The sequence below is a fragment of the Alligator mississippiensis genome, chromosome 13, assembly GCF_030867095.1.
Source record: "Alligator mississippiensis isolate rAllMis1 chromosome 13, rAllMis1, whole genome shotgun sequence".
Lineage (NCBI taxonomy): Eukaryota > Metazoa > Chordata > Crocodylia > Alligatoridae > Alligator > Alligator mississippiensis.
This window is the reverse complement of record NC_081836.1, coordinates 26,168,971-26,185,888: the sequence shown is the minus strand read 5'-3', so window position 1 is coordinate 26,185,888 and position 16,918 is coordinate 26,168,971. Positions and strand designations below refer to the sequence as shown.

The 16,918-nt window shown below is 50.7% G+C and overlaps 1 protein-coding gene across 3 annotated transcripts in view; it reads left to right on the top strand.

Moving 5' to 3' along the window:
- Positions 1-16,918, top strand: part of SBK1 (SH3 domain binding kinase 1) — a 55,627-nt gene that overhangs the window by 25,097 nt on the left and 13,612 nt on the right. For 2 of the 3 annotated variants that reach the window (XM_059716786.1, XM_059716787.1), the window contains exons 2-3: positions 11,777-11,979; positions 15,589-15,791. In XM_059716786.1, coding sequence (XP_059572769.1) covers positions 11,784-11,979; positions 15,589-15,791 — 399 coding nt within the window. In that variant the 5' untranslated portion in view covers positions 11,777-11,783. Of the gene's footprint in view, positions 1-11,359; positions 11,467-11,776; positions 11,980-15,588; positions 15,792-16,918 lie in introns of those variants that run through there. The other variant, XM_059716788.1, reaches the window with a different exon arrangement.

Below are 16,918 nucleotides of genomic sequence, written 5' to 3'. Positions count from 1 at the left end.
AACAGCAGCAAGTCCTTTGTCCTGTCTGTAAGCCCTCTGGGGCAGGGATGGCCTCTACTCTGTGTGCACAACATGCAGCACAAAGGGGCCCCGGTCCCCATCGGACCCTAAAGGTGTAATTCAGGGCTGTCAAACTCATCCAGCCCCATGTCTGGACTGGTCTTTGGGCCAGATCAAGACCATGCACTGGAGCCAGTGTGCAGGACTGGCCCACCTGGGTGCTGCATGCAACGTGTGCCCTGTGCTGGCCCCTTGTATTGTATATGTGCAGGTGAGTCCTGAACATTGCATGCAGCGTTCACTAGCCCTGTTCTGGGGCTTGCTGGCTGGTCCAAATCAGGCCTCAGGCCTTCTGTGAATGCTGGAGCCAGTGCACAGCAGGCCTGGTCCAGCAAGGTGCCACATGCGTAGGGCTGGACCAGCCACATGCACTGCATGTGGCATAGGGGGCTGGCACAGGGAACATGCTACATGCAGTAACCTGCCAGCTCAGCCCTGCATATTGGCACTGGTGCACATGGATAGCCTGGGGCCCAATCTAGACTGGCCCCAGAGACAGCACTCAGGGCTGGTTTTATGTGATCACTGCAGTCACTGCATGCAGCACGAGCCCTAACCGCCTGTGCTGTGTATAGCATACATGGTGCTGGGTCCAGCCTGCGCACCAGACCAACTTCACATACCACATGTTGTACATGAGGTTGTTTCAAGATATACAGGCCAGTTCCACAGCTGGATCCAGCCCACAGGCCCTATGTTGGACACTCCATCATAATTTTTTTTGTGTGTCCTTTTGACAAGGTATTTGGCAGAATTCACAGATTCATTGGAATCTGACACAGCCATGCCATGAGCACTTCTACTGTGGCCTCAAACCCTCAACCTCTGGGCATCCAGCCACACTTCCCACTGTCCATGCCACTGGAGTGAGTACTCTAGTGTAAATTATGGTAAAGTAAGGCCAGGCTGTTCTGACTAGGTGTCTCTATGACCTTGGCCTCCAGGATGTTTCTCAGGTAGTAGATGGAGCATGGCTGTCTGCTTTTCTCAGTCCTCCATGTGGTAGGCAGGGCTTGGTGGAAGCATCTGTAACCATGAGGAAAATAAGCAGGATCAATAGAGCATAATTTCAAGACTGCCTGTGCTCTGATGGGCTTCTACGTGGAGAGATCAACACCTAGATGGAAAATGATTTCCAACCAGTAGTTAGGTGGCAGGCAAAGTTATTCAGCAGTGAGGTCACCATCAGGAGGACACGCCACCATGCTTGTTCCAGCTGCTGCTTGCTACAGGAGTGTTTGCTCCATTGCGCTGAATGAGTTAGTCCTGCACTGTCTTTCACCACCAGCTTTAATCCTTCTCTAGGAGTTCAAAACACGGTCTCATAATCCCCTTTGGGAGGTAGGTTAGTATCTTTATTCCCAGTATGCAGATGGTTAAATTAAGGCATAGAGAAAATTAAATGGTTTGTCATGGAGCCCAGTGAAGCTAGTTATAGAATCCAGGACCTTCGGTTCCAGTCTCCTCTTATAACTACCAGGTGACACTCCCTTTCTCCTTTGACATGCCACCACCCCCATTTCTACCATTCAGCCAAGCTAGGAATGAGCTAGATACCATCAGGTGAAGGGAGGCTGCTGCAGTTACAGCATGGCCCTGGCATCTCTCCTTGGCATGGATTCCACTTTTGCTGTAGAAGCATAAAGAGAATTAGCTGGTTGATTAATGGATGATTAGGTTTGCTTTGGACACTGACCTGTGGAACTCCCTGCTGCAGGACTTGCCTTTGAGCCATTGTAGCATTTGCCTTCCTCCCACCTTGAAAAACAAGGAATATTTGGACGTGTTAAATTTTGATTTGTAGCAATGTAAAGACAGCTCTTTCTGACTTAGGCCACACTGTCCACAGGGAACAGGGGCAAAAAACATGGAAGAAAACCCTGCACTCTTAAATGCACACGTCTTTGAGGAATTCTTCTGCATTCTGGCCTAATTGAAAGAAAATCTTAATCTGATTCCTTATCAGGGTCCAGAAAAAGCCAGTAAGCAATGAGGAACTTCAGTTGTCTTCATCAAGCAGTCATCAGCTGAGAGAATCTTTTAAGCAGTACATAGAAAATAAGAAATGGAAGGACTGTATTTCTATCTTTCTCTCTGTCTCTCTCTTTTTCTTTGCATCTTATAACCTTTTTGTAACTGTGTTCATAAACCTCTGGTTAATTGTGTCCCTACCTACCCTGTAGTAATTTATGGTTACACTTGAATAATGCATCTCAATACAAGTTAATGTTCAGATATTGACAAACATGCTTGTAAATTCTGGCGTTAACAGGATACAAGCGTTTGTATTGTGTCTGTACTTCAGTTTGCCATCAGGTTAGGAAACACATATTAGGTAACACGTGTTGAAACATGACTAAATAATCAAAGCTGGACAAAACTCTTTGTGTGGGTTATCATGATCTGTTTTTAGTTGCACGTCTTTGTCATTTCTCCCCACAATGTCCCCTCACCTCTGAAAAGATAATACTGAAATGTTATTTCTCCTCAGCAAAGCCAATGAAAAAATATACATATGGAGCCAAGCTGTCTTGGACACGCTGTAAGGCAAATTGATACATTTTTGGAACATCGTGATGTTAAAGTTCCTTGCCTGATTCTTTCTAGTCTTCCCTGATGAAGAAATTCTTTGGAACCTGATGTACCATCAGAAAGGTCGTGAAGACAAAATCTGGCTTATAATGGAAGTGAATGGCAAGTGGAAATCTAGTCACAAAGGATTGTATCTGTGCACAGCTTAGTTAGAATGCAGGCCAGGCTGCATGCTCTAGGGTAGAAGCCAATTCCCATATGAGGTCAGAAGAAATTGTGCCCTGGGGGCAAAGCATTGCATATGTAGGTGTACTCTGAGTGTTTAATGTCTTCCTCTTAATATTGGAGACAGGCTGGGGATAGATAGACCCTGGGTCCATGCCAGGACCCTGAGTCTTGTGGAGACTTGCTTTGCTGAATTCATCATAGAGTCTAGAAATGGAAAAGCCCTATTAGGTCATCGCCACTCCTGCCAGTGCAGGATCCTTCCTTGCCACAGAATCACAGATGCTTCACCCAGGCTCACTTGAAGCATCCCAAGCAATGGAGTATCCACCCCTTCCCTTGCCCACCTGCATGGCATTTACTTTTGGGACAGCCCCTTATGTCCAATCCAACTTTTCCCTTTCTTCATTTCCTTCGGTGACTCCTCCCTTGACCCTTCCCTATGGCAAGTGATCCCTCTTCCTCCTCAACCATTGTGCCTTGCTTGTGTGATACCTTGTCCCAACATATCGTTGTTCTAATGGATGGGGCTGCTATCCCTTGGTCCTCTGTTTACACCCTGAAAATTGCAGTGACTGGCTAGTCCTTATGACACAGTGTTGGTGTTTAGATGCCTGTTCAGTGTCACTCTTCATTCCACTCCGCTGTATCCAGGTCCCCCCCCCCTCCAGTCTCTTGAGAGCTGCATTAGCTTCATTTTGACAAGTGGGATCTCATTTATGGGAGTTTCTGGTTTATGGCCCCAATCTCACAAGGGGATCTGCATGTACAGATCTGGTAACAATATTAGTCCCACATTGATACGAGCCCCTCTGTATCTGCCCTCACTAGTTAGTATTTCCCAAATTAGTATCATCTGGAGCCGATCCCTGGAGAAGAAAGATGCTGAGGTGGTTAAAATGCTCACCTAGTTACTATTTCCTTCTCTGCCATTGACTGACTTCCCATGTCACCTTGGGTATGTCACTTTATGCCTCAGTTCTCCATCATGAAATAATATTTCCTTATCACACAGGGATGCCTGAGGGTAAATTAATTAAATACTGAGGGATTTTCAGACACTTTGGTAATGGGGCTGTGCAAGTAGCTTAGCTGTGTTTCTTGGTTGTACCATTTACTCTTCCACATGTAAAATAAATCCTGATCCAGTGTGGTCCCTGTGTTACTGCAACAGACCCCTCCTACCAATCTCAGCTCCTGTTCTGCTATGTGTTGCCCTTAGCTGTTTGCTGCTTTGATAACATAACCCTTGGCGTAGGTTTCTCCAGATGTCCATGAGACACTGCTTAAATCCAAGTCAACTGGCATTCATTTTGAGAGATTTCATGAGATAGTGCAGTAAAATCTAACTACATAACGTCGGCAGTTCTTCCACTACCCTGCAATTGCTGTAAATCTGTTGTGCTCGGTTTTATCTGGCAGGATCTGCTCTTTGTAAATACCCAATAGTGCTCCAGATGCACTTGAGGGGCCGATCCTCAAATGCATAGTGGCTACAGTGTAGATTAATGAGACCTTTCACGCTTCCTTGATGGCTGCATGAGGTGGGGTCAGTGGAGAGTCAGCCCCCTCTTGCTTTCTCTTTTTATGCCATTATTGTTCTTGAAAGACAAGTCAGACTGATGGGCCAGTCACTGCCAGACTCCCCTTCAGTGAAGACTGCTTCTTAGCATTTGCTTTTTGTCAGTCCTCTGGCACAACTCTGTTTTTGCAGATCTTGTGCTGATGTAGCTGTTCCATTAGGAATGAGATGCCTGACTGACAGAGTTCATAGATTCATAGATGTTAGGGTCGGAAGGGACCTCAATAGATCATCGAGTCCGACCCCCTGCATAAGCAGGAAAGAGTGCTGGGTCTAGATGACCCCAGCTAGATGCTCATCTAACCTCCTCTTGAAGACCCCCAGGGTAGGGGAGAGCACCACCTCCCTTGGGAGCCCGTTCCAGACCCTGGCCACTCGAACTGTGAAGAAGTGTTTCCTAATGTCCAATCTAAATCTGCTCTCTGCTAGCTTGTGGCCATTATTTCTTGTAACCCCTGGGGGCGCCTTGGTGAATAAATACTCACCAATACCCTTCTGTGCCCCCGTGATGAACTTATAGGCGGCCACAAGGTCGCCTCTCAACCTTCTCTTGCAGAGGCTGAAAAGGTCCAGTTTCTCTAGTCTCTCCTCGTAGGGCTTGGTCTGCAGGCCCTTAACCATATGAGTGGCCCTTCTCTGGACCCTCTCCAGGTTATCCGCATCCCTCTTGAAGTGCGGTGCCCAAAACTACACGCAGTACTCCAACTGCGGTCTGACCAGCGCCCGATAGAGGGGAAGTATCACCTCCTTGGACCTATTCGTCATGCATCTGCTGATGCACGATAAAGTGCCATTGGCTTTTTTGATGGCTTCGTCATGCTGCTGACTCATGTTCATCTTGGAGTCCACTAGGACTCCAAGATCCCTTTCCACTTCCGTGCCACCCAGCAGGTCATTCCCTAGGCTGTAGGTGTGCCGGACATTGTTCCTCCCTAGGTGCAGCACTTTGCATTTCTCCTTGTTGAACTGCATTCTGTTGTTTTCTGCCCACTTGTCCAACCTGTCCAGGTCTGCTTGCAGCTGTTCCCTGCCCTCCGGCGTGTCCACATCTCCCCATAGCTTTGTGTCATCTGCAAACTTGGACAGAGTACATTTCACTCCCTCGTCCAAGTCACTGATGAAGACATTAAAGAGTATCGGTCCAAGGACCGAGCCCTGCAGGACCCCACTGCCCACACCCTTCCAGGCTGAAACCAACCCATCCACCACGACTCTCTGGGTGTGACCCTCTAGCCAATTTGCCACCCACCGGACTGTGTAGTCATCCAAGTCACAGCCTCTTAACTTGTTCACCAGTATGGGGTGGAATACCGTATTGAAGGCCTTCCTGAAGTCTAAGTGTATGACATCCACCCCTCCTCCTGTGTCCAGGCGTTTCGTAACCTGGTCATAAAAAGAAACTAGATTGGTCAGGCACAATCTGCCTGCCACGAACCCGTGCTGATTTCCCCTCAGCATAATTTTTCCTGCCGGGCTCTCGCAAATGTGAGCCTTGATAATTTTTTCAAAGACTTTGCCAAGGATGGAGGTGAGACTGACTGGCCTATAGTTGCCCGGGTCTATAGTTGCCTTCCTCCCCTTTTTGAAAATGGGGACCACGTTGGCCCTTTTCCAGTCCTCCGGGACTTGGCCTGTGTGCCACGAGCTTTCAAATATTCCCGCCAGTGGCTCTGCAATGATGTCGGCCAGTGCCTTCAGCACCCTTGGATGGAGCTCATCCGGGCCTGCCGACTTAAAGGCATCCAGTTCTTCCAAGTGCCTCTGCACCATCTCAGGGTCTACGCATGGCAGTCTGGCGCCTTGCTGCTGCCTCTCTACAACCCCAGTGAGAGACTTGTCATGCCCCTCACTTAGGAACACTGAGGCAAAGAACTCGTTGAAGAGTTCAGCCTTGTCCCCCCTGTCCATCACCAGTTGTTTCTGCCCATTTAGCAGGGGTCCTATTCCTCCCTGGGCCTTCCTTTTACTCCCTATATATCTAAAAACAATTTCTTGTTGTCTTTTACTTGGGTTGCCATCCTCAGCTCCACGGTAGCTTTGGCCCGTCTAACTGCCTCCCTACAAGCACAAGCAGAGGAGGTATATTCATCTTTGGTGTTCTCTCCCTGTTTCCACTTTTTATGTGCTCCTCTTTTGTCCCTTAGGCTGCCCTGGATTTCTCTGGTCAGCCAGGGAAGCCTTCTGGCCCCTTTCCCTCTTTTGCCTCGCTCGGGGATCGTCTTGCTTTGTGCCCGAAGGATGGATTCCTTAAGGCACAGCCACCCTTCTTGGGCTTCCATTTCTTCAAATCTCCTACTCTGCAGTGTGTCCTTGACTAATCCCCTGAGTTTATTGAAATCAGCTTTCCTAAAGTCTAGCACTTTCACCCTACTAGTTACCTTACCCACTCGACGTCTTATGGTGTATTCTATTATTAGGTGATCACTGTCCCCCAGATGGCTACCGATCTGGAGGTCCGCTACCATGTCATCTCCCGCTGCCAATACCAGATCCAGTATGGAATTCCCCCTAGTGGGACTGTGTACCTCCTGTGTCAGGTGGAGGTCCTGTACACAGGTTAGAAACCTGCGTGAGCAGTGGGACTTTGCTGTCTGTGACTCCCAGCAGATGTCCGGGTAGTTTAGGTCCCCCATGACTACCGCCTCTTTAGCTTTTATGGTCTCCGAGAGCTGCCTCAGGAGCCCCGTATCTATTTCTTCCCCTTGGTGTGGGGGTCTGTAGCAGACCCCTACCACCAAATCCCTTTCTCCTTGCCCCCCATGTAGCCTAACCCACAATCCTTCTACTTCCTCATCCTTGGATTCTGTCTTGATGAGGGTTGATGTATATTGCTCACTGACATAGAGCGCAACCCCTCCCCCTTTCTTCCCCACCCTGTCCTTTCTGTACAATCTATAGCCCTCAATATGTACCGCCCAGTCATGAGATGAATCCCACCAGGTTTCTGTTAGCCCTACTAAGTCATAGGTGTTTAGTGCAAGCAGGAGCGCTAGTTCATCCTGCTTGTTCCCCATGCTCCTAGCATTAGTATATAGGCACTTGAGCCCTGCGACAGGTACCTTTGCTGCCCCCCCGCTCCGAGTCCCAAGGGGCCCTTTGATTCTTACCTTCTCGTTTCTTACCTGTTCTGTAGTGCTGGTCTCCCCATGGCTTTCAGGTTCCCAATGCTCTCTTTCTTCAGGCTGGGCTGTCCTTGTGGGTGCCACATGGTTTGGTGGTCCACAGCTTCCCCCACTCTCATCTTCCCCTCCCCCCGACGAGCCTAGTTTAAAGCCCGCCGGAGGAGATCCGCCAACCTAGAAGAAAACACACGCTTACCTTTGGGGGACAGGTGAAGCCCATCCCAGCTGAGCATGTCCCTCGTCGTGATGTGCGGGCCATTGTCCAGGAAGCCGAAGCCTACCTTGAGACACCGCTGCCGAAGCCGCCGGTTGGTCTCTCAGATGCAGTTCTCCTGCCGTCTTCCTCGTCCGGTCACTGGTAGGATGGAAGAGAATACCACCTGTGCACCGAACTCCCTCAGCACGCTGCCCAGAGCACTGTAGTCCGCCATCAGGTGATCGGGGGTTCTCCTGGCCGCATCATTAGTACCCACATGGACTAGGACCATGGCGTAGTATCGGTGGGCTTGATCCTGGCCTGGATTACCTCCGTCACATCCCGAATCTTTGCTCCAGGGAGGCAGCATACCTCTCGTGCTGAGGGGTCCTGGTGACAGATGGGTCCTTCCGTACCTCTCAGGATGGAGTCGCCTATGACGAGCACTCGTCGCCTCCTCCTCTGGGTCCTTGTGGATCTCTTGATCTGTTCGGAGTGTGAAGAACGTGGCGTTTCTTCTTGCCCAAGGGATTCCTCCTCCCCTTCCATCTCCTGCAGGGTCGCCAGGGCCTCGTACCTGTTCACCAGTCGGACTGGAGAAGCTGGTACCGGTTCGCTGCGAGCTGCTCCGGTCCTGGCTGTGACCGTCTGCCACTCTGCTGTGGAGGGCATTCCCCGGGCTGCTTCTTCCTTCGGTGCCTGGGCCTGCAGGGAAAGGAAATAACTGTCAATTTCATCCTCCGCCTCCCTGATCCCCCTCAGCCTGCTAACCTCCTCCCGGAGCTCCCTCACCTGCGCCTCCAGAGCCCTAAGACGGGCACCTGCCGGACAGGTGGGGGGGGCCCCAATCTCTGCCCCCCCCCGGCCCTGCTGGGGATCCCCCGCAGGACAGGAGGTAGGGGGACATCAGCTCCCCCATGGGCTCAGTCTGGGTGGAGGCCTCAGACCAGCCCTGGTTAGCCCTGTCCCCCTGGGCAGAGGCCCTAGCAGCACTCCTCGTAGATACCATTCTGAGCTGCTGTTTGTAGACATGTGTGGTGTCTACTCCCTACCCCTACAGTTGAAGTGGTACAGCCCCTAGTGTGGACATGGCTACACTGTATAAGCACCTTCCACCACCGGAGCTTGCTCTGCTTTCTCTGTGGGGATAGCTGTTCCTAATTTAAGGATTTGTTGTGGTGTGGCTCCCTCCATGGGGGCAGCAACCAGTTTAGCTGTATCTGTTTCTAAAGCCGTACAGCTGCAGTGGTTCAGAAACTGTTTAGATTAGGCCCCAACATGGTTTGTTAACAGCTCTTCCTAGGGGTATTTGCTGCTGTGTTGTTGCAAGCTGCCTCTGTGCTCCTAGTGCCCAGGACTGTGAAAGCACCAAGATAGACACCATCCCCAAGATGCCATCTCGAGTTTTCTGTGAGATCCAGTGAATAGTGGAGCCAAGACTTCCTGCCAGTATTGTTGCCCATGGGCCAGCAAAACTTGAGGGATGCCTACACTCACTTGCTCTCTCTCATACACACATCCTGCACTTAGATTTTGCAACCCGTGAGACACCAAAGATGCTTCAGCTGGTACTTGTTAGGGAAGAGTGCAGTGAGGGCAGAGTAAGACTCTTATGTCCCCCTCCCCCCCCCCTTTCACTGGGGTTATGGTGCCAATAATCCTATGGGGCATGCTGCCTGGCTGTTTAAGCCTCCTTGGTTTAAGCAGCCTCCTACTGATGGTTACAACTTGGGTCTCATGCTTAATATGAGTATGTTTTAGCTTTGAGGTACATTAATTACATGTTATTTACACTGGAATTGTTTTCAGGGAGTGCCCAGACTCCACTTACAAGAACTGGTGATAATTAAGGGTACAAAAAGCTTTATAACCACAGAACAGCACTCTGATTGTAGTCTAGCCACCACCTAACTGTCCTAGCACAGCAGTAATACAACACAGTGATCATGGTGTAACTCCAGCACAACTTCACTATGACTGCATTGTAACTGCAGTGTAGCTACCCAGTGACTGTGGCACAACTTTAATTACCCTGACTGCACAGCTATGGCAAGACTACCTAATAATCCATGAACTATGCTATCGCTACGGCTTTATATGAGCGCTCATGGTGCTCTGGTGTGGTGCCAGAGGACTGGAAAAGGGCCAATGTGGTTCCCATTTTCAAAGAAGGGTGGAAGGAAGACCCAGGAAACTATAGGCCAGTTAGTCTTACCTTGATCCTGGGTCAGCTGCATGTCCACAAGGGGCCAGCAGGGGAGATTACGTTTAGGGGCAACCAACATGGGTTCATTAGAGGCAGGTCCTGTCAGACCAACCTGGTGGCCTTCTATGACCAGGTCACAAAATCCTTAGACGCAGGTGTAGCAGTGGACGTAGTATTTCTGGACTTTAGGAAGCCCTTCGACACTGTCCCTCACTCCATTCTCATTAGAAAACTAGGGGACTGTGCTGTTGACATCTACACAGTCAATTGGGTCACTAACTGGCTGAAGGGTTGCACCCAGAGAGTGGTGGTGGACGGGTCTTATTCAACCTGGAGTGATGTGGGCAGTGGGGTTCCACAGGGCTTGGTCCTCGGGCCTGCGCTGTTCAACATCTTCATCAGCGACTTGGAGGAGGGGTTGAAAAGCACCCTGTTCAAATTTGCAGATGACACCAAGATGTGGGGGGAAGTGGGCACGCTAGAAGGGAGGAATAGGCTACGATCGGACCTAGACAGGTTACAGGGGTGGGCAGATGAGAACAGGATGGGTTTCAACACTGACAAGTGCAAGGTGCTGCACCTGGGGAGGAGGAACCACCAGCATACCTACAGGCTGGGGAACTCCCTTCTCCTCAGTGCAGAGGCAGAAAAGGATTTTGGGGTCATTATTGATGCCAAAATGAACATGGGCCAACAGTGTGGGGACGCGGTCAGGAAGGCCAACCACACCTTGTCATGCATCCACAGATGCATCTCAAGCAGAGCCAGGGAGGTGATCCTCCCCCTCTATGCGACACTGGTCAGGCTGCATTTGGAGTACTGTGTCCAGTTCTGGGCACCGCACTTCAGGAGGGATGTGGACAGCATCGAGAGGGTCCAGAGGAGGGCCACTCGCATGATCAGGGGGCAGCAGGGCAGGCCCTACAAGGAGAGGCTAAGGGACATGAACCTGTTCAGCCTCCACAAGAGAAGGCTGAGGGGGGATCTAGTGGCCGTTTACAAGCTAGTCAGAGGGGACCAGCAGGCATTGGGGGAGTCCCTGTTCCCCCGAGCACTACCAGGAGTGACTAGCAATAACGGTTACAAGCTGGCAGAGGGTAGATTTAGACTACGCATCAGGAGGCGCTACTTCACAGTCAGGGTGGCTAGGACCTGGAACCAACTTCCAAGAGAAGTGGTGCTGGGTCCTACCCTGGGGGTCTTTAAGAGGAGGTTAGACAAACATCTTGCTGGGGTCATTTGACCCCAGTACTCTTTCCTGCCACGGCAGGGGGTCGGACTTGATGATCTGCTCAGGCCCCTTCCGACCCTACACACTATGAAACTACAGAACTATAGCATGACTTGATGACAACCTGATAACTGTGATGATCACCGTGTATTTATAGCATCACTACTCAGTGACTATATCATTTTTTCTACATCATATTTATAGTGTGACATACTGCAAGCAACCTAGTGCAGGCTGAAGATTGTCACTCTAGTAGCTGTGGTCTACACCCTAATGAGCATTGTTGCCAGACAGCCTGATTCCGTTGTCCAGGTCTGGTTCACTGAGTCTGATTCCCCACTGTAAGGCATCACAAGATACAACACCCTCCGTAGACATATTGAACTCCACTGCAAAGCTATTAGCGGGTTTGCCCCCATTGCTGTTATTGTCACTGGGCTCCCTGTTCAATTGGTAGCAGTCTCCTGCAGGAAATGTCCCTTTCCCCCCTAATTTTCTATCCTGCTGCAGAGCATTATGGGCAATGAATGCAAATCACAGCCCCCTTGCAGGGCAAGTTGGGCAGGGCTTGCTGGGCACTGCAGTGTGGGGTGCAGCTTCTGACTATGCCTCTTTCTTGCAGCACAACAATGAGTGCAGGCTCCATTGAGCAAGAGCCGTCACGCAAGCTGGCCTGCTGCGGGGTGCCCCTCATCACTGAGGATATGCAGTCTCTGGCCATCCGCACCCTCTCGGGCACTGACATCAACAAGCACTATGATCTCATCCGCGAGCTTGGCAAGGGCACCTATGGCAAAGTGGATCTCGTGTCCCACAAAAGCACAGGTGAGGCCAGCTCAGCCTTAGTGGCATAGGGGAATGAAGGCTTGCTTCCCTTCTGGGTTGGAGGGAGGAAGGCCACACTAGGTTGACACTAAGAGACACCCAGGAGGCTCTTCCATCCTGCTGGCAGTCCTGAGGGGGTGGAGAAGACCTGGCAGAAGGGCTGATATTCCTGCCTGGTTCTTGATGACCCAAGGGAGCTGGCTTTGGGAAGGCAGCATGTGCTCTGTGCTGGAGATTGCAATACATTTGAGAAAGGAGAGCAAGTAAGAGGAGTGGGCACTGAGGATGGTATGTGGGTGAGGTTGGTAGGTGGGCACTGAGGATGGTAGGTGGGTGGTGAAGCATCAGGTGGGCAGGCCAGTAGCAATCACTGGCCCTTGACTGAGCCTGGAAGTCTTTGTCCATGGTCTTCAGTGAAAGACCTTCTCCCCTCCCCTCGCAACAGGCTACCAACAGGCTACCTAGGTCTCTCTCTCCTTGATTCTGCTTCTGGGTGCTTTATCTTTCCCCCTCCCCCTTCCCCTTTAGCCTCTCCATGGTTCCAGGGGCCCGTCCCTTCATAATCTGACCCTTGGGGAGGAGTTGATATGGGTGCTGGTGGGGGCATGAGCCTGGACAGGGGCCTCATGGGCACTCTCATTTTCTGTTCCCCTTTGATGGCCATGAGAGACCTGCCAATTTTCCTTCTGTGCCCTTCTCCATCCCCTGTACCATTCTCTGTGCCCCTGCCCCCTACTTTGCTGCCAAAAGCCTGCCCCTTGTGCTGTAGATCACTGGCCCTCTGTTTTCCCTGGGACTCCTTCTTTTGATGAGGACACTGCCCCAGGCAAGGTGACCTGAGTTGGTATAACAGAGGTGAGAAAACTCTGTCTACCCATATCAATGTCTGAATTGCCTGTGTGCCACCCACTGCCCTTGGCATAGTTAGAAATCAGCTTTCTTGTCCACCCCCTTGCACTGGCCCCATCCCTGCCTCCAAAGACAGCCTCATGGACAGCTGCCATGTGCATAGTCTATCAATGACGTATCATGTGGGAGCACTTGCATGTACAGCTCCACCCCAGCATTTACACAGGCATACTCAGGACATATGTTTTCTCTAGATACACATGCATGATGTATGCTTTTTGAACAGTATATCGCACTGCTGAAAGGTGATGGTACATGGCACCAGTAGATCTATATCTCTGCTGCACTAGTTTCTTTTGCAACCACCAGATGTGTAGTATAGATAGGCCCTTGGGATTTTATCCCTTGTAATATTTAGCCCAACTCGGTGTCAGTCTAAATATGTTACCATTGAAACGGCAGCAGCTGCCACCATCTTGTCTGAGCTAGTGCTTTCCATGGTGTCACTGTCAGGATAACCCAGGCCTGGGCATATGCACCTGTAGATGATGGGAGACTGGCTTTCAGATGCTGACTCACTTTAGGTGCAGCCCAACTTAATGGATCAGAGGGCTGGTTTCTGAGGAGGGTGAGCTGTAGGGTGTGGGTGTAGACTAGGCTATGGATATTTATGGCATTGGTATATGGAAGGATATGGGGGGTTTGCATCAAAGATACTGGGATGCACAGGGCAGTGCAGGGCATTCCAGAGTATAGACTTTCTGACAGGAGACATGCTGGGGTGTAGGACTTGGGGGTACATGTATGTAGAGATGGAGAATATCTAGTGCTGACCAGGTATGGGCTCCTTAGTGGAGCACAGAGCCACACTGCATCCTCAGAGGGCCTCATGGAGCAGTGACTGACCAGCACAGCCCTTCTGTCAAGGGCTGCTCAGTGTAAGGATTTATTTGAAGACCAGAAATAGTTAAAAGGCAGGTTTGAAAGGCTGGTACTGCGGTACCAGTAGTAGCAAGGAGAGCATGCTCACAGCTCAGCAGTGCCCAGGTACTCAGGGTGCTGACCATGCTGGTGTGAGCAACCAGTAGAATGGGGTAGGTGGCACTGCTGCCTTTGCCACCTGAGATTCAGGCAGAAGGCAGGGTGGGTGGGAACCTTATAGACCAGGAGACTATTGGCTGCCTGAGAATCAGGCCAGGCCTGTTGGGCAGTAACCAGATCTCTCATTTGAGGCTGTCCTCATTCATCCAGAGTCAAAACCCAGGACAAAACTCTTTACAGGTGTAACCCTCCTGAACTACATTGTTGCTCAGTGGCCAGGGAGAGGACATAGCCTGACAGTGTGGTCCTGGAAATGACTGACAATTAACTTGAATAAGCTGTTGTTAACTTGCAGAGTACACAGCATCATCCCATGAAAAAAGTGTTGGTACAGTTCTCTCTCAGACTTCACAGGTACTAGAAGTGGGACAATGGACTGGTATCTGTAGGATCCTGGAGGAATGAGAGGCTTTCTCCTGGAAGAAATGCTAGGCCTCTGAGGTTTGGGGAGTGGCCTGACTGTTCCCCCTTCTATTACACATAGGTTTGACTCCTGCCAGGTGCAGGCTGGCAGTACAGAGCCTGTCCCCCTTGCCACCATGCCAGTGGTAGGGATTGTGGGGAATCTCACTGGAAGGCCTGTTTCTGTGGAAATCCTTGAGCCAAGAGGCTCAGATGAATTGGTCCCCAGCAGGCTACCCAGCAAGGTGGTGGAAGCTCCATCCTAGGAGGTTTTCAAAGCCTGGCTAGACAAAGCCTTGGCTGGGTTGATCTAGTTGGGGCTGGTCATGCTTTGAGCAGGGGGTTGGACTAGATGTGACCTCCTGAGGTCCCTCCCAACCCTCGTTTCCTATGATTCTAAGGCCCCCTCTTCAGCCTCAGATTCAGTTAGTGCTGACCAGGCCTGGCCTCTCTGAAGGAATCTGAAGGGGGCTTATCCTTGCCTAATAAATGCCACATCCCAGGTGCACAAGGTAGACCTGAGGAGAAAGGCTTCACTTGTGGAAACTGTGGTAGAATGAGGAAGGCAGGGTCCTTACCCCTCAGCTTGAGGCAAGTCTGGGACACCCACACAGCCAGGGGGCATCCTCCTAATTCTGGGTGTCAGAGGTGGGCAGTGGGTCTGAGTCACTGGTCCACTCCCACCTCAGCCTGCAGCTGTGTGGGTTCACTCTGTGCCATTTCACTGGCTGTTCCCTAGCAGGCCCACACACCTTGGACCCTGCTGAGCTGGTCAGGCCATGCTCTGAGGTCTGCTGAGGCTGCAGCATTTCTTTCTGCACAGTACCTCATGCAGGAGACATGGTACTTGTGGGCTGCTCTCAGCCCATTGGGACCATGAAAAAAACCTCAGCAGGAACCTGCTGTGACAGGGGATAGTTATAGTGGGTGAAGGCTTTTGAGTGGGAGGTGAGAAGCCCTCCCTCCTTGCATCTCTGCACAGAAGCTGGCTACAACCTCAGCCCTTCTGTTCAAAGTCCGGTATCAGCTAGAGGAAGCAGGTAGGGGTGGGACAGGCCAGGCCCAAGGTCATACAGAGTTGGGCTGGCATGGGGAGCAGCACAAAGTGGCCAGAAGGAACTTCTTCAGTTGACTTTTCTGGGAGGACTGGTCTGTGCCTCTGGGGAATCCTCTGAGGTTACAATACCCTGTTCCCCACAGTGGGTTTGGCAGAAGCTCTGTGTATTGAGCTGTATCCTCTACCCTTTCACCCCCTAGGCACCAAGATGGCACTGAAGTTTGTGAACAAGAGTAAGACGAAGCTGAAGAACTTCTTGCGGGAATTCAGCATCACCAACACACTCTCCTCCAGCCCGTTCATCATTAAGGTCTTTGATGTAGTCTTTGAGACTGAGGAGTGCTATGTCTTCGCTCAGGAGTACGCACCTGGAGGGGACCTCTTTGACATCATCCCACCACAGGTACCAGCCGGGGAGCCTCGGGAGGTGTTGTTTGTCCTTTCTCTTTCCCTCCCACCTCCTGGAGCCATCTCAGGGCCTGCTCTTTTAAGGCCTATGGGCCGTATTTACCACTGTCCCCACCTACCCTGCCTTCTTTCCTTCACACAAGGATGTTCTTGCCCAAGGATCCCTCCCCCTGCCACTCTGAGAGCTAGGAGCAAAAGACAGATCCATCCTCATGTGAGCTGGCAGACTAAGGAGGCTCAGGTCTGGCAATTACTTGGAAGAGAGACTTCCTGCTACCCCCATTTAGGAGTACCTTGGTCTGGTTTTCTTCTTTGTGGAGACACTTTGACTTGGGCAAGATGAGTGTGTAACACAATCACCTGTGAGAGTGAATGGGGAGCTGTTGCTTGGGAACATCCCAGGTGCACATGGCTTTGGGACAGCTGCAGGGAGATGTCACTCCTGGGGGCACTTTCCATTTAAATGAGGTGTGAGCTGAGCCCATGAGCACTTGTTGCCTGTTACTGAGCCCATGGCTGCTGCCACAAGAGCAAGGTTATTGCATACTACCTTCAGTTAGTGCAATCTTCCACTCTTTGCAGATTCAGTTGGACACAATATGTTGCTCCCTGCCCCAAACCCTTAACACTCAATGCTGCTAAAACATTGACATGCCGAGCCCCAGAGTGAGCTGCCATTTCAGCAGTGGATGAAGTGTTCCCCATCTCCAGCATTTCCAAAGCACTTTGGTATCCAGAAAGGTGGTAGGTGAAGATAAGAGATCAATGCCTCTGATTCATTATCCTAATAAAAACAGGGAGGTTTCAGGAGAAAGAGGCTGCCTGGGGTTCTTGATCATGTTTTAATGATGGTGAGCCCAGCTGTATGGATGGATGTGGCTCTGCCTGCTCACCAGACATTTGTCCTTCTGTGCTGAAACAAACAAGGGGTGAGGGGAGAATAAAGGAATGAAAAGGAATAGCTGCAAGAGAATTGAACGAGGAAGGACAACCAAATATAATTAGACATAATTGAATTGGAAGTGTAATGAAATCTTATGTAAAGTCATAGAAGGAAATGTGATTATGTAGTCTCAGCTGGTGCTATGGAACAAGGATGAGACAGGGTGTGAGCATGGCGTG